The 22,656-nt window shown below is 43.1% G+C and overlaps 1 protein-coding gene across 1 annotated transcript in view; it reads left to right on the top strand.

Annotated features, from left to right (window-relative positions):
- Positions 1-22,656, top strand: part of LOC121871958 — a 47,906-nt gene extending 25,250 nt beyond the window's left edge. Inside the window, exon 3 of the mRNA XM_042374580.1 lies at positions 16,943-22,656. Within this exon, the coding sequence (XP_042230514.1) occupies positions 17,001-20,048 (3,048 nt within the window). The 5' untranslated portion in view covers positions 16,943-17,000 and the 3' untranslated portion in view covers positions 20,049-22,656. The remainder of the gene's footprint in view (positions 1-16,942) is intronic.

Raw genomic sequence — 22,656 nt, 5'->3', positions numbered from 1 at the left:
AAAGGGGACATAAAGGTACTCAAACTATCCAACCAGGAGCGAACTCATAGCAATGGTTTTAAATTCGACCAATTTAGATTTAGTCGCGAGATAGGTAAACATTGGTTTGGAAATACAGTAGTGGACGAGTGGAACAAGTTACCAAACATCATCATTAACTCGAATACGCTGGATAGCTTCAAACGTAGGTTAGATAGATATATGAGCAATAGGGGTTGGGTGTAAACGGGACTGCCCAGTATGGGCCAATAGGCCCACTGCAGTTTTTTCCATTCTTATGTTTGAGAACATCAAAGTCAACCACTGAAGGAGGGAGGCACTGGTGGTGGAGGGAGGGAGGGAGGGAGGGTGGGTCAGTGTACAGTAAGGTCCCGGGGGCCAGGATGCCGGGCACCACCATGGGGGGGGGGGGGGAGAGGAGGGCAGTAGCTGGGCATCTACACACCTGTGAACCACACCCGACTCTCACATAAGAGCATAAGAATGAAGGAAACTGCAGCGGGCCTATTGGCCCATACTGGGCAGTCCCATTTACACCCAACCCCTATTGCTCATATAAGCATCCAACCTATGTTTGAAGCTATCCAGCGTATTCGAGTTTATGATGATATTTGGTAACTTGTTCCATTCATCCACAACTCTCTTTCCAAACCAGTGTTAACCAATTTCACACCTAAATCTAAATTTGTCTAATTTAAAACCATTGTTACGAGTTCGCTCCTGGCTGGATAGTTTGAGTACCTTTGTAATGTCCCCTTTGTTTAGCCCTTTCTTCCATTTATACACCTCTATCATGTCGCCCCTTGCACTACGTCTCTCGAGGGAGTGCAAATTAAGATGCTTTAACCTGTCTCTGTACTCAAGGTTCCTAATGCCCAGGATTAGTCTTGTCATTCTCCTCTGTATTCTTTCCAAGGATTCTATATCCTTTCTGTAATCCGGTGACCAGAACTGCACTGCGTAATCCAGGTAAGGTCTCACAAGCGCAAGATATAATCTTAAAATGACCTCGCTAGTCTTGTAACTAACACTCCTTTGTATGAACCCAAGACTTTATTAGCCTTGTTACGAGCAAAAACACATTTTTACTTGGCTTAAGATTCCTACTTATCATTACTCCTAAATCTCTCTCGCAGTCGGATTTCTCAATGGCATCGTTGTTCATCTGGTAACTAGTTTCCCCGTTTACGTCTCCTATACTGAGTACTTTACATTTGTCCACATTGAATTTCATCTGCCATTTTTCAGACCATTTGAAAAATTTGTTTAGATCTTCCTGTAGTTTTGCAGAGTCCTCGTCAGATTTAATTACATGTCCTATTTTAGTGTCATCAGCAAATTTACTTCTGTTGCTGTCTATGCCAATATCTATGTCGTTTATGTATATAATAAATAATAATGGTTCAAGTACTGAGCCTTGGGGAAATCCACTAGTGACGTTGCTCCAATGGGATTTAGTGCCGTTAATGCTCACTCGCTGTTTCCTGTCCTGTAACCACGGCCTAATCCATTTTAGAATATTACCTTTAATGCCATGTGCTTCTACCTTTCTTATTAGTCTTTCGTGGGGGACTGTCGAAGGCTTTGCTAAAGTCGAGATATACCACATCATAATTGTGCCCCTCGTCCACCGATTCGAAAACTGATGAAAAGAATGTTAATAGAATAGTTAGACATGAACGCCCGCTTGTGAAGCCATGCTGGGAATCATTGATCAATTTGTGCTTCTCCAAGTGGTTTCGAATAGAGTTTGAAATGATTGCTTCCAGTAATTTGCCTACACTTGATGTAAGACTGATTGGACGGTAGTTAGAGGATAGTGATCTATCCAGGATAGTGATCTATCCCTTTCTTGAAAATCGGTATTACATTCGCTATCCTCCAGGATTCTGGTACTACACCTGTTTTCAAGGACATGTTAAACAACTTTGCTAAGGGCATACTGAGCTTTTCCTTACACTCCTTTAATACTCTGGCAAATATCTCATCGGGACCAGGCGACTTATTAGGCTTTAGTTTATCTATTTGCTTACTAACATCGTTACTAGTCACTACTATCTCGCTTAATTTGTTTTCTTCACTATCTCTGAATAGAGTCGGTGCCTCGGGTATCATGTTTAAATTTTCTGTGGTGAAAACTGTTGAAAAATATTTATTCAGATTATTGCTCATTTCTCCGTCGTTATCAGTTAGCTCGCCGGTATCTGACTGTATTGGCCCAATCTTTTCTCGTGTTTTACTTTGATACATTTGATAGAATCCCTTGGGGTTTGTCTTTGCCTCCCTTGCTATCCTCAGCTCATTATTCCAATTTGCTTTCCTTATCTCGGTCTTAACCCTACCGGCCAATACCTTATAATAATCCCGGAGGTAAATTTCGCCACGATTTATCCTCCTACCTTTTGCCTTCCCTTGACCAATAATGTTCTTTAAATAATTATTTATCCATTTAGGGTCATTGTTGTTTGATCTGAGTTTTTTGTATGGTATGTTCTGCCTTTGTGCAATAACTCATTATTTAAATTTTCGTGGAACTCGGCAACCTCAGACCTCGTTATCAGGTCGGTTTCAACCGTCAGGTCCATGTAGTTCACCCCCAAGCGTGATGCCCCTTCTCTCAACTGCCTCTTCAAACTATCAAAGTTTGCCCTTCTGAAATCTGGGACTTTTGTGGAAATTTCCTTACGGCTGCCCTGAAAATCTAACTGGAATCTAATTTCTTTGTGATCACTGTTTGCAAGTTCGTTCCCAACCTCGACGTGACTAATGAGGTTTTCTCTGTTCGACAGAACTAAATCGAGTATATTATTACCCCGGGTGGGTTCGGTTATATGTTGACTTCAGAAACAGTCCTGGATTGTTTCAAGAAAATCCTCTGATTCTGAGTTACCCATAAGGTCAATCCAATCTATTTGGCCAAAGTTAAAGTCGCCTACTATACAGACTTTCTTGTGTATGGAAGCCCTGCGCAAAAAGCTCTGTCCATGTACCGTACCTGTGAGTCGCCAACAATCAAGATTTTCTTACCTTCCTTGTCAGCCTTGTCCATTACTATACTAACGTCCAATTTGTCTATCAAAGGACTGAAAGAGTTGGTACACTTAGCTGTTGTTGTCGTATCCTTGGTGTCTTTTCTCACCACCAGTTTGGTCGTCCCTCTCCTCACAACCTTCCATTCGCCTGAGTTTTCGTCATTCACCTGCTTTCCTTGTCTCGTTTCTTCCTTCATCCTCGCTATTTCTTCTTTTAATTTCAAGATATCTTCCTTGGCCCTCTCCAACTCGGTTCTCAGAAGGGCACAGCCCTGTTCACAAGTCGCACTGGCCATTACTGACAGTTTATCCCTGGAAGCTAAGCCGCTGTGACCTTTCCTCTAGCGAGGTCAGAAGACAACAAGTTAACATTTACAGGTATGATAACTACACAGGACCTGTAGCAAGTATAAAGATATTAAAATATACTAATAAGTCACACCTGTGTCACCTGAGGACCACCTGAGGATTACCTCCAGCTTATTTCACCTTACGATTAACCTTTCAAACCCTAACTTAACTTAACTTAACCTAACCAACCTAACCCCAAAATAGCGTTAGGTAGTTTAATCATCAGGTGAAGTAAGCTGGGTAGAGGGACTAATCTTCAGGTGATCCATTTATATATATTGGGACGTACTGTATGTATGCCTGTTGCCTCCATCTCCGTCAGGTTGTAGTGGGGGTAACATAATACTGTACAGGGCCTCGATGTGTATAGTGTAGATATAGTGATTTTAGCACCACATTATATTTTTTTTTATTGAATTGTTTATAATACCAAGCGTAGTGACGTAATAATAATCTCATGCAGAAGTGAAGTGAAAACGTGGTTCTCACACACACACACACACACACACACACAGATGATAGAAATAACTGTGAACAAAGTGATGTACTTGGTAGAAGATCTCACGAGGAGGGAGACAAGCTAAAGAAATGACTGAGTGAGTGAGATTAAGTTTTATTGACGAACCTGAGTGAAGTGTGAGGTAGGGAGAGTATGATGGTGAAGTGGGGAACCGGTTGTAAAGTGAAGATAATCCTGATAGAAAGTTATTAGGTGAAAAAGGTGAAACAATATACTAACGAATGTGTTAGGTGTAAGTAAACCAAGTATATATCAAACATTCTCACTACACATCATTTGTGAAGGGATGTTAAAGTTACGTGTGATTTATACATTAAGATGTGTGTATAACTGTTCGTTTCCTTAAGATGATCAGAGGCCACACACACACACACACACACACACCCAGGAAAGGTCACAGATTCGAGCCGGTCAAGTGGTCATGAAGACAGTATACAAAGAAACATTTTCTTCACCCATCTTTAACAGTATCTAGTAGTGGAGCAATGAATCAAGACCACTATACCGCTCACTCAGTAATGTCCCGGAGGAAACCATAAAAAAATATTGAGGCCTCTAGGTACACAGGTACTGTTATGACTTTTAGCTCTTCTGTGTGTGGGGGGTGGAGGGTGTGAGGGAGACAGCAGGAGTGAACAGGGATGGGTAGTGAAGAAGAAGGCTCAATTTTGTAGTGCTTCACCTACAGTACAGTGTGTAAACCATGAACGCACAGTCACTATAGACTGAACAAAAATACTGACACAGCAGAGAGTACGGGTACTTTAACTATACTACGGGGAGATTAAGGCATCTCAGTTTAATTCACCTCATGATTAAACATCCTAACGACGCTACCTAGAGGGGTGGTTAGGTTAGGTTAGGCATTAACTGTTAACTGGCACATGTAACTGCTTCCCGGGTGGTGCACAGAGGATAGGAGATGAGAACTGAGAGTGGAAACAACATTAAGTGTGTGAGTGTGGTGATGGGAGGAGCTGGCGGGTCGACAACACCTACTGTAAGTCTGCCTCGGGAGGACCAGATACCTTCCTCCGTAACAGGTAAATATGTCCTCCTCACCCTCCTCTTCCTCTTCCTCGTCTGTGCTTTATGCCGACCAGTGATCGCTTCAGTGTACGGTATATAATAATGACCCTCCGTTGAGAGGGAGAGAGAGAGAGAGAGAGTAGTGCACCAGGTGGATGGGTGTAGCGGACGTGGCTGGTCCTTCCGAGTCATCATCACGTTACACTTCATAAACACCACAAGAGAAGCACTCAGGCAGGCTCTCTCTCTCTCTCTCTCTCTCTCTCTCTCTGCCTACCTTGATTGCTACCTCCTGAGCCCTCATTCTTTACCTATTCAAATAAGCATCATAATTACCCTCCTTCGACGTTACGACTTAACCCCTTCAGTTCGATGACTTCATCCCTGAACGAAGATGTCTTCTACCCTCAGTCATCGTAGCTCAAGGATCACTACTTGCTTTAACTTCACGCTGTGTTTACCAAGATCGTACAAAAGGTGTTAATTGTTATTGTACTCAGTTGGTAATATCTCGTAGTATCGTACTCATTGGGTTAGTTCATCGTCCTGTAAAGCTACAATTCTCTCAAAAGGGTTTATGATAAGAAGCAATCGTGAAAAAAATGGGGTTAAATTGTTATCAGTAAATAAGTTCAATATGTTATGATAGGAAATGTTTGCTTCATCGTAAGTTGTATAAACGGTGGGGGAGAGGGAGGCACGGAGGGAGGCGCCAAGCTAGTGTGTCCCAGAGGCTGTTGTACCGCCATCTTTCAACCGGCCACCACAGTTATTACCCCAGAGCAGGACAACCCAACTACCTCCCTACCTCTCATCTCCCCTCCTCCTTACCTCTCACTCCCACCCCCCAAACACCCTCCACCTCCTCCTCCATACCTCTCACTTCCACACATTCCACATGCCATCCACTTCTCTTATCTTCAAACCATCTCACCTTCACCATCATCCTTGCTATCACCATCACCCACACTGTCAACGTTAGGTAACAGGTCACTCCCTCTTGCCTTCGGGACTCGCCTGTCGCATACCAGTACATACAGCACCTGTCCATACCTGTTGTACCTGCATATATAACACATGTATCCCACACTTAACCTAACCTAAACCTAACCTCACTACACCCAAAGTGCATTTTCCACCTACATTTAAACATGTTATATTTATACTTCATCACGGGAACTGTGTTATAGGTCACATCTGCCACCTGACCTCCTCCAAACATTACTAACAGCAGCTGGACACACACACACACACACACCGTACTGTACAAAGAAGGCACCAAGGTTCCACAGTATGTAAAAGAGATCACTTGAAGATTAACCCCCCCATCGCCTTATTTCAACTATGTTAGCGTTAGGTTAGGTTTATTAAGTTACCTGTAGGTTTATACATTAGGTTAGCGTTAGGTTAGGTTTATTAAGTTACCTGTAGGTTTATACATTAGGTTAGCGTTAGGTTAGGTTTATTAAGTTACCTGTAAGTTTATACATTAGGTTAGCGTTAGGTTAGGTTTATTAAGTTACCTGTAGGTTTATACATTAGGTTAGCGTTAGGTTAGGTTTATTAAGTTACCTGTAGGTTTATACATTAGGTTAGTTTAGCGTTAGGTTAGGTTATATGAAATTAGGTTAGCGTTTGGTTAGGTTAGGTTTGTCAGGTTAGCGTTACGTTACGTTAGGGTAAGTTAAGTTAAGTTGGGTTAAGTTATAAAGTATTTGATTAGGTTAGTGTTAGATGAAGTTGTATTATAGGTTAGAATAGCGTTAGGTTAGGTTCGCATTTGAGTGATTAATCTTAAAATAAAAAATGCTGGGAGCTAATCTTCAAGTGATCCAAACTACGACTTTCCTTACTTCGATGACCGTGTGTGTTAAGACGTCGGCAACTAACCTAAGAACATAAGAATGGAGGAAACTACAGCGGGCCTATTGACCCATACTGGGCAGTCCCGTTTACACCCAACCCCTATCGCTCATATATCCGTCCAACCTATATTTGAAGCTACCCAGCGTATTCGAGTTAATGATGTTTGGTAACTTGTTCCACACATCCACTATATTTCCAAACCAATGTTTACCTACATTGCGCCTAATCTAAATCTGTCTAATTTAAAACCACTTCTACGAGTTTGCTCCTGGTTGGATAGTTTGAGTACCTTTGTTAAATCACATTTGTTTAACCCTGACTTCCATTTATACACCTCTATCATATCGCCCCTCACTCTACGTCTCTCGAGGGAGTGCAAATTATGACTCTGTACTCAAGGTTCCTAATGCCCGGGATTAGTCTTGTCATTCTCCTCTGAATTATTTCTATGGATTCTAATTCCATTCTGTAATACGGTGACCAGCACTGAACTGAGTAATGCAAGTGAGGTCTCAAGCTCATGGTATAGTTTTAAGATGACCTCGCTAGTCTTTTAACAAACACTCCTTTGTATAAACCCAAGTACTTTGGTAGCTTTGTTTCCAGCAAATGCACATTGTTGTCTTGGTTTAAGATTCCTACTTATCATTACCCCTAAATCTTTCTCACAGTCGGATTTCTCTATAACAACGTTTCTCTGTTTACTTCTCCAAGGCTAAGTACGTTACAGTTTTCCCACATTAAATTTCATCTGCTATTTTTCAGACCATTCTGTTATAAAACAAGAACAGTTGTACTAGTGCTGTGTGATAACACATGTACAGTTACACACTGGTACTTTGTGATAACACACGTCAACATGACGGTGGTGCGTCGCCGCCTCCTGTTGCAGGTTTTTGTTCACGTTACACTGCTAATGGAAACTTGTTAAACTGGACCAGGACTGAGGCAGAACACAAGGGGAGGGTGGGGGTGATGGGTGTAGACCACAATAGGTAGTGGAAGACGTATCCTTAATGGAGGTGGGGGTGGGGTGGAAGGGAGGAGGCGACAACAGGTAGTGGAGGAGGCACCTGGAGGGGGGGGAGACAGTAACAACGTCAAGAGATATCCCAGGTCGGCCGGTCACTTTCCGCCCTGGGACGATAACTGCACCTCAGTCAGGCACCGTGGGGGCAGGGGGAGTGCAGGTGGAGGAACTGGTCAAGGTTAACGGAGGTGAAGGGGGGGTGATTGGCTAACAGAGGAGAATCAACGGTGTAATTGATTTCATACTAGGTAGGTGTTTGTTAGCTCTCTAACCACAACAAATGTTATCTTGAGTTTAATGACTTGGAAAAATCCGACTGTGAGAAAGATTTTGGAGTAATGATAAGTAGGAATCTTAAACCAAGACAACAATGTGCATTTGCTGGAAACAAAGCTAACAAAGTACTTGGGTTTATACAAAGGAGTGTTTGTTAAAAGACGAGTGAGGTCATCCTAAAACTATACTGTATGCTTATGAGACCTCACTTGGATTACTCAGTTCAATTCTGGTCACCGTATTACAGAATGGATATAGAATCCATAGAAAGAATTCAGAGGAGAATGACAAGACTAATCCCGGGCATTAGGATCCTTGAGTACAGAGACAGGTTAAAGCATCATAATTTGCACTCCCCCGAGAGACGTAGAGTGAGGGGCGATATGATCGAGGTGTATAAATGGAAGTCAGGGTTAAACAAAGGTGATATAACAAAGGTACTCAAACTATCCAACCAGGAGCGAACTCATAGCAATGGTTTTAAATTAAACAAATTTAGATTTCGGCGCGAGATAGGTAAACATTGGTTTGGAAATAGAGTAGTGGATGAGTGGAACAAGTTACCAAACATCATCATTAACTCGACCACGCTGGACAGCTTCAAATTTACAGTTTTTGGTTGGACAGACATATGAGCGATAGGGGCTGGGTGTAAACGGGACTGTCCAGTATGGGTCAATAGGCCCACTGCAGTTTCCTCCATTCTTATGTTCTTAGGTTCTCATCATACAGCACTACTTTAGCAGTACATGTGTGTGTGTGTGTGTGCGCGCGCCGTGAAACTTAAGAGACCTAAAATTTTGATTACATAAGAACATAAGAAAATAAGGAGTCTGCAATAGGCTGGTTGGCCTGTGCATGGCAGCTCCTGTCGAGGGTTACTACCACTCTCTATCATCCATGAATCTATCTAGCCTCCTTTTGAAACTTTCCAGCGTTCCAGCACTTACTACAAAATTCCTAAGCTTGTTCCACTCGTCCACCACCCTATTTGTGAACCAGTTCCTTCATATCTCCCTCCTAAACCCAAACTTATCCAACTTAAATCCGTTGCTCCGAGTCCTATCCTGCTCGGATATTATAGAACTTTATCTATATCCCCTTTATTGATTCCTTTCACCCACTTAAATACTTCTATCATATCTCCCCGCACTCTTCGTCTTTCTAGGAATGCAAGTTTAGTTTCTTTAACCTATCCTGGTATGGAAGGTTTTTAAGTCCCGGAATCATTTTCGTCATTCTTCGCTGCACCGACTCTAGTGAATTGATATCCATTCTATAATAAGGGCACCAGAACTCAACCGCATAATCGAGGTGCGGCCTGACTAGCGCAAGATACAGTTGCAATAAGACCTCTGCACTCTTGTTACTTACACTTCTAGATATAAAACCTAATACTCTGTTTGCCTTATTTCGAACATTAACGCACTGTTTTCTAGGCCGTAGGTCCGGGCTTATAAGTACCCCTAAGTCTCTTTTACAAGTCGACTTCTCTAAGTTGATGTTGTTAAGGCTGTATACATTGACAGTATTTGTTCTTCCAATATTAAGCACGCTGCACTTGCTGGTGTTGAATTTCATTTGCCATTTTTCAGACCACCCCTGCAGTTTATTTAGATCCTCCTGTAGTGCATTTGCATCCTGCCCTGAATTAATCTGCCGCCCTATTTTGGTGTCATCCGCAAACTTGCTTGTCACTGCTGATCCCAGTATCTAGATCGTTTATGTAGGTTATGAACAAGAGTGGGCCTAGTACTGACCCCTGGGGAACCCCACTGGTTACACAGCCCCACTCAGATTTAACACCATACTCAAGGGACTTTGGGAGGTGTGTACTGTGCACCTCATCGTTCCTTTTTTAAACATGACTACAAAAATAACGAAAAAAATGGTGTTAGAAGCACAGGAGCCACACAGTATGATATATTTCCCCCACCATCAACACCACACACCTGCCTGGCGAGGACGACCCCTACCTTAAAGTGATAGTGTATGTTTTGTACCGGGGTGTAGGTGATAAGTGTAGTTGAAGTAGTTTTGTTGACTGTGTAGGTGATTGTGTAGTTGAAGTTGTATAGATGATAGTGTTATTGATGTAGTGTACCAGGTATAGATGATTGTGTTATTGATGTAGTGCACCAGGTATAGATGATAGTGTTATTGATGTAGTGTACCAGGTATAGATGATAGTGTTATTGATGTAGTTTACCAGGTATAGATGATAGTGATAACTTGGGGTCGAAACCATTGGAAAGTCACGAAACCGAAACCAACCATTTAAATCATGAAGCCAAACCCGAAGCCAAGGCTCTCCACGGCTACACGAAACCTTAACACCAATAATTATATAATATATTGCATTACCTTATATATTGAAGGGAATAAACATGATATTCTAAGTTGCAGCAAGACCAAAGCTGGGGATTTCCTATACAATCTTTCCTCCTTACAATTCTAAAATGTTATAAACGACGTACAGTATTTTGTTATATGTTCAAATGCGCATTACTTTTTTTTATTCATTAACTTTATTCGTTACTCAAAATTAATCAGTGATATAAATAACGAACATAGTAATATACAATCACAAATCACAAAGAAGCATTGCTACGAATCATATGTCGGTTTATTCAGCTCAATGTAATGCATAACATACAAACACTAGTGATGTAGTACAACTAGTTTAATACAGGAATCATATCAAAATATTTACCACAAATTACAACTATATTCATAATAACAGAGACAAGATTTCAGTTAATTTATCTCAAAATTGAGTACAATAATGTTTTGCAATTCACATCTTAAATAAAGTATTTGTAAATAATATCTTCGCAATAGCTTACATATACTGTATATTGAGTCCGGTACTCCTATGTTTGCGGTTAGGTTTAGAAAAACATTAAGTTCGTCTGAAGCAACGGTAGAGGTTTAACTTTAGCTGATTATGTTAGTTCAGAGGAGAGCGTGATGTAACTTTAGTTCCTGAAGGGTTTTAACTAGCAACGCCAGATAAGAGACAAAAATAAAGACGAATGCCACACCACTCGCAGTCATTTCACCTCCTACCTCGTTTCTTTACTATTATTACTCTTACAAACAATCGCTGATTCGGTATTTTATTAAATTCTCGCCAGACGAGATGTGTGCCTGTTATTCTTGCTTCAATATGCGGTTCTCCTCATGATCTCAGAATAATACCGTAGTGTAGTGTCCGTTTCCCCTTACAGAAAATGTGTTGATAATAGAAAACGGTGTCTCCGCCACCTAAGTGTATGGTAAACTATAGAGTTAAGTGTACATATACCACATCGCAATATTTCCTTTTACTTTTATCCTCTTCACCACTGATCCGATCGTTAGCCGCTTGGGTGGTCAGTCACATCTCTGTTACACACTGTTGGCAAGTACTGGGCATGAACTGGCTCCTGAATATATCGGAACCTGCTCCAGTGTTGGTCAAGTCTGGTCTTGAAACAGCTCACACTCGGTGCCGTCACAACACTCTGGCAGATTGTTCCAAGAGTTCACAACTCTCACTCCGCAAAAGTTACCCCTCACAGTTTTCTGGCTTTATCAACCTAGAGCTGTGACCCCTTGTGGGGCGGGCGTCCGCCAGCTCCAGATATGTACATTTGACCGAGTAGTGTCCTCTGAGATGTTTATACACTTCAATTGGGTCGCCCCTTGCCCGTCTGTAGTATAAGCTAGGTAGTTGCAGGCGTTCTAATCTCTCTGGGTAACTGAGGTTCCGTAGAGCAGGCACCAGTCTGGTGGCCCTCCTTTGGACATTTTCAATCAATTGACAGTCCCAGCTGAGTGGGCTCGCTGAGCTCGCCATGTTCTCCCTCCCACAACTTCTTGGACCCCTCTTTTGATATTCTTGGATCCGCCCCTGCAGCATGTTGGACAATGGTCAGTGGTAGGCCAGCGGTGTGTTCCCCCACCAGGTGGGTCTTACAGCACGCAGCCTCTCTCCTACAAGTCGAGTATGTGACCCGATTGGAAATGAGAGAGAGTTGAAAGAATTTATCCAGAATAACACAGATGGAAAGAGATCAACAACAATATCGACATAGCTGAACCTTTCCAGTGTTGTATCTCTAATCTATTAACATCCTAGTGAGGAGAATGAAATATTAAAAACACTCACGGTAGCTAATAAGCCGTAGTTCCCCATGAAATTATTTTCCCCGAGTTAGGATGATGTAGTGCTGTTCTGATTTCAACGTTCTGGTTCCTCCCATAGCGAGTAGTTGATTTTAAAGTGTTATGAAGTGTATTATATAGTCGCTTCGTTAATCTGACAAGTTACCGGCAATATATATCACACACACAATAACCCGAAGTCTGTAATAATTTGTTGGGAGATAATTCGTGCCATTATTCTAGTTTGTGTGGCTTCCGTGAGACAGACGTGTTATTAACCTTGGTAACTACATATGACACGGCAGCAGGCGATGGAGAGCATGAAGGATAACTCTCTCCTGTGGTGCAGTTTTTGTACCTTAAAGTGCAGGGTGTATTCCTGGGAGGATTAAGCCACAATGTCGGAATTCTCATAGTTTCGTAGACACCACACTTGAAACAGGTTGAGGTAATGGTTGAGGCTGGAGTGAAAGAGCCGTAGAGTTGTATAATGTTACGCACTAGCTCTACAAAAGTGATGCAGCTGCTTTATTATTACTTACAGTAAATGTTAAAATATCCCATTGAAACTGTCTCGATCTAACCTAACCTAACCCACTCAGGAAACGTTAGGGTGTTTAATAAAGTGAACTAAGCTACGGAGGGCCAATCTGCAAGTGATTTAAAAAATATATATATTTACGGTCGTGACAATCACACGTGAGGCGCACATAATCTAATCTAACCTAAATTTAACCTAACCAAGTCTAACGTAACATTACCTAAAAAATAACTAACATAACATAATCTGAAGTAACCTAAACTAACCCCCACCCCGGTAAAATAAGCTGGGAGCCTCAAATTCACGTACTCTAGCTAACCAGATGGGTGATGAACGTCACCTGGTTGCAATTTCACCTGGTCAACAAAGGCAATAAAAGCAGCTGTGTTTTTTAGTGGCTGTCGTTCTAACCTAACTAAACCTAACCTAACCTAACTAAACCTAACCCAACTAAACCTAACCTAAGCTAACTAAACCTATCCTTACCTAATTGTGGCTTGATAGATGGCACCTGGACACAAGTCTTGGGGGGGGGGTATTCTAAAGGACTACATCCCACTTGGGCGATCGTCTGCTTTATGCGATTTAACATAACCTCACCTTTAAAACTAACCTAATCATTTAACTAAGTTGGTAAAAGTCGCATAAAACAGACAAGTGTGTGTGTGTGTGTGTGTGTGTGTGTGTGTGTGTGAAGAAATATCGGACGTAGAAACTCAACCTTCAGGGTAGGCAATAGTGAAAGATAATGTAACAAAATACAAAAACTAGCTAAACAAATAGAGCCTTGTGATGACCACTTTTCTTTGAGTCAGGGCAGAGATAAGCATGATAGGTACTATGTTATATAATGAAGAATTGTGCCCGATACTAATTGCTGACCAAAACTAAAAATTGGTTGTTCGGTCTTGCTGGTAAAACCTCTATGATAAGCTAAGTCACGTCACAACTTCATAATATTACTTTGTACAGTAAACGAGCGTTGATCATCGAGACACGATCCTTGTTAGAACACAAGCAGAATGGGTTCAACACATTACATAAAACACACAGACCCGCTTCATTTTTATCCCATTAAAGTTATAGAAACAGATGGTGTGAATATATAGGTTTCAACCCCTCGTGCAGGATGGACCTAAGTAACGTCATCAACTATGTACTACGAACCTAATACGTATTGCAGGTTTTGTGTGGGTACTGTACACTTGTGGTCACATTGGACAAACAAAGAAGGAATTCATCGGGAACGAAGGTTTATGAAATAGGTGGTCAGCTTCCTACTCTCGTCTGTAAGGTTAAAAAAAATAAGTCGAGGAATGTGCGGATGATCGCGTAGAGACTAATGAAGTGCTTGGCTGGCCCGGTGTTCTCACTCTTCCTCGTTAACGAAGGGCGGCTATCATAGGCTGCTGGAGTTAGGTATTGTGGTAATAAATAAAGTGATATGGGGACTGTAAACACAAAAATTTTAAGTGTATAAATGATTTAAGTAATATAATCTCCCCCGAGATACTGTTTATTGAGCGATGTGTTTTGCTTATGAACGCAACTTGCTGGCATAATTAGTCGGTGTGTCGTTGACCGATTCTTATAGAAGTAGTTACCGTCCGAGTTTAACATTAGCAGTGATTAATAACTTATAAAATATCTGTAAATGACCTATGATTTGAATCTTACTTCATCGTGATTAAAAAAAATATTTCGTCCTCATTAATCTGGCTCATAAATCAAATATCTAACTTCACTAACCTGGACTTGTTGACGGTGTATAGATTACAACAACAGAGAACCCGTTTAGACGACCTGTTAGAATGGCTGTATAACTGTATTGATCACGGCCTGTGTTCAATCACTCAACCACACCCAGGCGCCACATTTTGCTGCTCAGTGACGCGGTGCCGCCCTCTAACACCTGGCTGGCGACGATCTGGTAGTGGCACTGAATATTATACCAACAAGAAATAGAATATTACCAAAAGTGTTATCCCTTACAACCCAAGTTTGCGAGGTATTGGAATGACCTTGGCTCTCTCTGTGTGTGTGTGTCCGTTTCCACACACTCGCCAATAATATAATGAAGCGTATCTCCGCCATATCTGAACCAAATCTGGTTTAACTATATAAATGAACTATGTTTTTGAGGGGGTAGGTCAAGGTCAAGATTGTTTTGTAATAACTCTAGAAGGAAACATTGTAGATGACTGGAGCTGGGGTGTCTAATCTCCACGTAATCCACACATTTCACGAAGTTCCAAGTTTTAATCAGTGTGCGCTAGTGGAGCACCTTGCGGGACACCACCTGATACTGTTGGTTGGCAGCTGTGACCAACCCGTGTAAACCCGAGCCAGGAAGTGACGTCGTAGTTTATAACCACCATTGGGAGACAATATACCAGACTGGACTAGATAATTCACACCTCCATAATGAGATCACTGAAGATTAGACATCCCAGGTTATTTCACCTTAACTAACGCTAGCATATAACATGATATAACCACCTTAACACTAACCTCCCCATCCCCCCCCCCCCCCCCAGATAGCATTAGGATGTTTAATCTTAAGTTGATTTAGACTGGGAGAGACAGTCTTCAGGTTATCTTAATATAGTTTTAGACTGGGAGAGATAGTCTTCAGGTTATCTTAATATTGTTTAAGTACGTGGGTGTTTTGGTAACATTACGCATTGTATGGTACTGAATTCTTAAATGCGTCGCTTCTTTAATAGTAACACGATTGAGAGCTACATTACTCATTATAGCAGTACAACACTTATTTCATTATTTCAGTGTTACAATAATAATAATATTACAGTATCACAATAATGTACTTACAGTATTACAGCAGTACACTAATTGGAATACAGTATTTGTACAGTATCATGATATCTAGATTAAAATATTATTTACGAAGCTCGGAATGAAGAGAATTAAATCAAAATAATAAACGAATTCCAACTCACGTTTCGGCGGCGAGAAAAATATGTTGAAACAAATGAGGAATAGGAGCTGGAAATTTTATCAACCGATTTCGTTCTAATTCATATTATCCAACCTTAACTAAACCTTGTCCACCCTTACATAGATAACACAACGCATTATCTTAGTTTAGCTTAGAATGTGGTTGGTTGTATGGGCTTTGTTGCAAATAGGGAAATAACATCGAAGTGTTATATTAAGTTTAAATTATTCTGTGCAGTTATCTTCCTTTGGTATTTACGTGTGTATGACTTGATAAAAATAGAAACCTAAATGCATTAAATATACGAAAATATTAAAGGTTTTACAATTCACACCATAAAAAGGACATACGAGGAATGGCTCCATCTATCATGCAACACGAGTACTTTGATATGCTAGTTCGATTATATTGCTACAATGCTGCAATAACACAATCATATACTCTTTAAGTCGACGCACAATTTGTCCCACACAGTACCTTATAATCTTTCTGTCATGCGGTTATTGAAAGTATATGAAAGTCACGCATAATTTCATGGGTTGATGGGAATTTTGCAAACGAATGTAGGCCACAAACTTTCGTGTGGGGATCTAGCGTTCGCGATTATGTGCGTGTGAGTATGTGTGTAAACCAGTAATTAAGCCACTGATGGTATAATAACATTGTTTTAACACTAATAAACAAATACCAGTGTGATTCATATTTAAAAAAATACGACAGCAATTAACAGTGATGCATTTTAGAATTATCCTGTTTCTAAACTCTGTAGACTCTCTTGTGACTACTGACAGCATATATTCAACAGATGGCTCCTATCGCTCGGTCAGTTAACCTTTACAAATTACTGTAATTTCTCTTTTGAAATTCAAGTGTAAACAATGATATGCGAGTAAACAAAGAATTATCTGTTTACTTCTGTATTGCTAACATATCTTGTTTATTATTCGTTCTCCACAGTGATGTGAGGTGGAACAGTTCTAAACATTTCCTCCATAAACTTGCGTAATCACAATACACTTCAATGTATTGTACAGTTTTTATATGTATATTTTGTTACGAATTTCGCTCACTTATTCGGAATGTTATTACAGATGTTCTCTATTGGTGATGCTTACTTGTATGTTCTTTTGAGTTTGTTTTTTGTGTTGTGTTCACACGTATTAACGTTTGTCTTTTGTTTCTCCAACAGTTCCTTGGCGGCCACACCCGTCACCGCCTCCCCTACACGACCAGGACCATCCGCCACCATGGTGAAGTACGAGGAAGAGACATACAGCTTCCGGTTATCTCACCTGGATGACCCCATTTACTCAGACACCAGCACCATCTCCTCCACGCATAAACAACGCATTGACTCCCTTTTCAGGGACAAGCGGAGGCAGGACAAGATGAGGCCTGACCCCGTGCCTCTACGACCTGACCCTGTGCCCCCGCCAGTCAATCCTGTGCAGGAGGAGCTAGAGCGTATGTTCGGGGGCCGGGACCAGCGTCAGAGAGCCTTCCTGGACGTGCGGGCCACCGTACAAGCACAGATTGAGAGGCTTTTCGCTGATGCTTCTAGTGAACCCATAGTTGGAACCCGCGCCGCCCCCCCTAATACACCACCTGCCCCCCACGCCCCAGACCCCCCACCACCTCCGTCACCTCTCGCTCTCCTCTCCCCACCACCTCAGCCACCCCTCGCCCTACTCTCCCCACCCACACCGTCGCGGCACCATCAGTCTCAATCTCCCTCCCCGACCACCACCACCAGCCGCGGCAGTCGGCCCAGAAGTGGTGGAGTCAGTCCAACTGAGCCGCGCGAGGCGGCGACACCGCGAGCGTCGCTCTCCAGTATGAAGTACCGTGTGGACTACCTGGGGGCGCTGCAGCTGGCCGAAAAAGCCACTAGCCTAGACGTGCTCCAGACACCTCTCAAGGATCTTTATTACAAGTACCGTCTGAGTGTGTCCCGGGGCAAACGGCATGTGCCTGGTACGCTGCAGATCACCGAGGCCGGACTCAGGATAACACATGGCAACGTGGAATCTCCTGATGGCCATTTCGAGTTTACTAATCCTTTCCCGACGATCGCGGTGTGGGCAGCGGTGAAACTGGTCATCCGCAAGGAGCTGGCAGAGCACGGCCAGGTGAACTATACATACGCCTTCCTGCCGCTCATCTGCGACCCTGAAGCCCAGGACAAGTACAACCTCTACCACCCTCTCAACGTGCCCGAGCCTGCCGTCATGGCCATCCAGCACCCGCCCATGTTCGCCTGCGTCATGAGGAAGGTTGGCGTGCCAAAGGTGCTTGAATGTCACGGCTTCGTCTGTCAGTCATCTGAGGATGCCATTGTAATGGCTGCCAACTTGTACCAAGCATTGTTAGAGAACATGCGGAGTGAGGCACCGAGCGAGGCCTCCAGCGACACCCGGGAGGATGACAGACACGTAATGAGTGATAGTGAGATGGTGCCTGTCAGACCACCCCGTAAGAAACGCTCACACCACTCCAAGTCTCCAGGTTTTGGCCAGGGACTTCGGCGAGCCAACAGCGAAGATATACTGCAGTCACACATCATCTTGGACGACTCCCGGGTCAGCAAGCGGCGTCTTAAACGTTCCATTAGTGAGCGTCATCCGGGCGCCTTCTTGCTAGACCCCGGCGACGTGTACACCAGAGTGGCGCTGCCTCGCTCCAAGTCTTTCATGAATGTTACCAATAAGTACAATTTCCAGGATCTGCTGGACGATGTCAAACAGAAGACGGGCTTAAACAGCGTGGACGAGGTACTAAAGCAAGTTATCAACCCGCGTGGAATGTCCTTCAGTGAGATGGATCCTGACCAACGGGAGATCCTACTAAAACTGGCTTTGACACTGTCCAAGGACGAGATCTACCAACGGTCCAAGAACATTATGAGGAAGCAGACGAGAGGCCGCAGTTCTTCCCTCATGAGTCTCATGGACTCGGACAGTGACGGCTCCACCATCTCCTCTGTCCTAAAGGCTACTAAGCGCTCGTTCTCGAGGCTGGGCTCCCGCGCCTCCAGTCTACAGTCCAGTTACCTGAAGGATAAGTCACCACTCAGAAAATTGGTCAACAATAAGAGTCGCTACACTTTTGAGAGGCCGGGACGAAGTGCTGGCGCACAGAGACGAACAGACAACAAGGAAAATGAATTTAGTCATATGCTGGAGGGCACCGGGAGGAAGGTGGCTCCCAAGACGCCTATGCCTCGACGAAACCCATCCCGAGCCAACGAGGGCTACGTTTCGTGCAGCGAGTGTGGCTATGACAGTGAGTGTTCGAGCAAGTGCTACTGTTCCCTGCCCCGCCGAGCTGCCTCAACCAAACTTCACGACAAACACGCCCATAAGGGCCACGACTCTCCCTGTGATTGTGACACCGAAAGTTGTGCCGAGAGTGAGAAGTGCTACTGTTCCCTCAAGCGTGTCAAGAAGAATGGTCTCAAGATGTATGAAATCAACCTCGACTCTGAGACCGATACCAACACAGAGACCACCGTTCAGAGCGCCGCCGCTTACAAGAAAGGTTTCGGGTCACATTCCAACCTCAGCGAACTTGAATCACATCCAACCTCATGGAAGCGCAACACTGGCGGGTCCTCCAGCAGTACCACACAGCATAAGAGCTCCTCCTTGTACCTGACCGAACACAGCAAAAGCCGCTCCGCAGGCACAGTGTTTTCCATGCACCCAGAGGTCATGAGAAAGAAAAGTTTATCTTCTAATTTATCGACGGATTCTGAAATCTCTGTCGTGCATCGATCAGACGGGTCTGGCTACCATAGTCAGGATAGTGGACGGCGCCGGCTGCCGCCCCACCAGAGAGCCGCGAGCACCGAGTCTCTCCTACTGTCTCCCAGGCTGCGGCGACACCCTTCAGGCTCCTTGGGCTCGGGTGGATCCCAGGGCTCCCAGGCGTCGTCCCAGGGCAGCGGCAGCGGAGTGGGAACTCATCGCTCCCAAAGCTCCAGGGGCTCGAGTACCTCCCACCAGAAGATCCTGTTAGTGTCTGCGGTGGACCCGAGTGGCAAGGTTGTGTACCGAGGAGCGTCGCAGCGTCAGCAGCGTGAGGACAGCGACACCGCCTCCATCCTCTCTATGAAGAAAACAGCAGAGATCGCTGCTCTCTTCTCTGAACTCAAACTTAATCAGACTACCGACCTCATCAACCACCTCAATCAATCAGCGTCGGAGTCTGAGGACGATGCTTACTCCTCCATGCAGCCCAACAACTCCTTCCTCTTCTCTGAGAACATTGAGAACTCGTTGGGGTACCTACCATAAGTGAGGCACCCTTGGGAGCGCATGAGGCGCATGACAGATGGCACTCGTAACTCATGACAGTGACGCTTGCCGCACTGGAACAGCTAGGACTCCCTGGCCGTTGAGGTGACCGCCCGCCGGTGTGTGGTACACGGTAACACGTCCCGTGAAAGTGATAATTACTTACAGTGCAAGTCTGGTAATTATGATGATGGTGCAGTGGAGTATCAGTGACAGGGTACACACCTCTTAACCCGCTCAGCCGTCAGCAGCAGCAGTTAAGTGCTCAGTGCATCGAGTGTTGTTTGTTAAGTCAGTGTTAGTGAGAGAGAAAGAGGCCGCAAGTCATTTTATTATTGGGTCCTTGTTCAGGCCTCCTCTACACCGCCATAAGCATACCTGTTAACAAGTCTTCGCCGCAAAACATAAACGATAAAATTTAATTCTGTTCAGTGTAGAAAAAACATTTATTTTATTCCTTGATTCAACTTTTGTCAAATATATAATCATTGTAATATTTACATCATGAGTTACCACAATACTGAAGTCATCCCCCATATACGTGCTCTTTCATACACATTGGTGACCTATTAAGAGCTTCCATCACTCAACCCTGCATGACTGTCCCCCTCCCCCAACACGGTCATGTCCACCACTGCTGCCAATACGTCACCCACACCCCACATTCCTTCCATCATCTGGTAACACATTTATTTGGTTTTAGATTATGAAGTTAGGAATATAAAAAATGTCACTTTGTATTTACATTCTACCTCTGAACTACTATATCCATGTGCTGGAGATATACCAACACTTATTATAGGCAGTTTTCTTTACAGTTACTTAATACTTACCATGGCAATAACACGCACTGTTCATTTTACTAAGTATCTATACATAGTTTTTTTTTATAGAGGGAGGAAATTCCACTGAGAGTTCACTATTCTTGGGTTACGTGAAAATTACGCACATCTACATTTCACCTGAAGATTAACCACCATAATGCTAACCTAACCTATCGTATACTATCTAAATATAACCAAACCTATCGTATCCTATCTTAATCTAACCTAACCCCTTCTTGGTAGAATTAAGGTGGTTAATCCAAATGTGAAATATTGTTGGATGTCTAATTTTCAGGTGATTCCTAGTCTTAGATCATCTGACAGGTGTATTCAGCCTACAGTATACTGAATTTATTATCTTTAAAAATAATATATCCCGTTATTTTTGCCCTAACTAACTCATCTACGTAATTCTCTTCCTACTTAATTAACAGATTAAATCCTCCTTTGTTGATCCACCTGTATTGATCCTCTTATGTTGATCCTCTTATGTTGATCCTCTTAGGTTGATCCTCTTATATGTCCGGCTACAAAGCCTTTATTTCTACATCACCAGTCGACTTGCTGATCTTTACCGTGTGTTTAAAGTATCCGATACCCTGTTTGTCTTCACACCTGGTATGTTTATCTTTTCTCGTACACATTCAGTGACAGTAAGTTTCCGTGGCAGTAAATGTCTGAACTACATCCCAGTCTTGCCTCCTGTATACCTTAACGTGAGTGGTGTGTTGCCTGCCGCCGTGTGCTCAGCTGCCTCACTCCTAGACTCTGTTCACATTCTTCTGCCCAAATCGGTAAATCCCACGTGCCTGCTTTTGTTCTCTTTACTAATGAATGACTTCGGTTCTCTCTTAACCAAATTCGTTCGCAAGCTAATTTTACACAGGTTTCCACTCCCGCACACCGATTGACGGCGTCCCAATTCTCAAAGTCGTTCATGGAAATTTACAGCTTGTTTGGCGTTGCATATTTTGGGGGGACAATTTCCGTAAAAATTAAATGTGAATTAGATATTTGTCGGTTTTCGTGATGTAATTATAATGAATGTTGTTAGAATTTAAGTAAACTTAACTCCACGTTCGTTGTCATACGAAATTCAAGGCCATTGTTCTCGCTGTTCTTAAAGAGTGTTGACAGTGTTGTGTGTTCTTGACCTCGACAGTTAGTGATGGCAATCATTGGGAACAGTCAGGGAAAGGTGTTTCTATACGGCTATACCCCTTGTGATATACCCACTCAAGATGTGGCAGGGTCGCAGTAATGGAGATCAGTGGGGATTTGACTACTGCCTCATAATCATCCCTTGCAGTCGTATATGGATATGAATTTATCTTGGCTGGGGATATCACAAGGGGTATAGAAACGCCTTTCCATGACTGTACCTTGGCAGGGTATGAGAACAACATGCCTGTCTGATGAGATACAAAAACTAGCCTATCAGGTGACACAAGCAACGTGTGTTGACCTCGATGAAGCTCTAATGGAGACACAGCAGACATTAAGCTACGGTTGACCTTAACAGTTTTAGAAACAAGGATATGTTTAGTGTTGGAATGGATAGTTCTAGTGTTTACAATGTAGCATTGTTGTTCAAGAACTCTTAAGGCTGGAAAATTTCTGTGCACCCCACGCGGAAGTGGCTGTAGCATCTCAGGCTGATTCGAAATCTAACCGACCGGAGCAAAGTGACACGACCAGTCATCACAACAGCTCAGTAGCTCATTCATTGGTGTGCAAAAAACTGTGCATGGCAAAAGTACCGGAACATCGAGAGACCCCCCACC

The sequence above is a fragment of the Homarus americanus genome, unplaced genomic scaffold (genome assembly GCF_018991925.1).
Source record: "Homarus americanus isolate GMGI-L3 unplaced genomic scaffold, GMGI_Hamer_2.0 scaffold48416, whole genome shotgun sequence".
In the NCBI taxonomy this organism is placed as follows: Eukaryota; Metazoa; Arthropoda; class Malacostraca; order Decapoda; family Nephropidae; genus Homarus; species Homarus americanus.
This window is presented reverse-complemented; position numbering and strand designations above follow the sequence as displayed.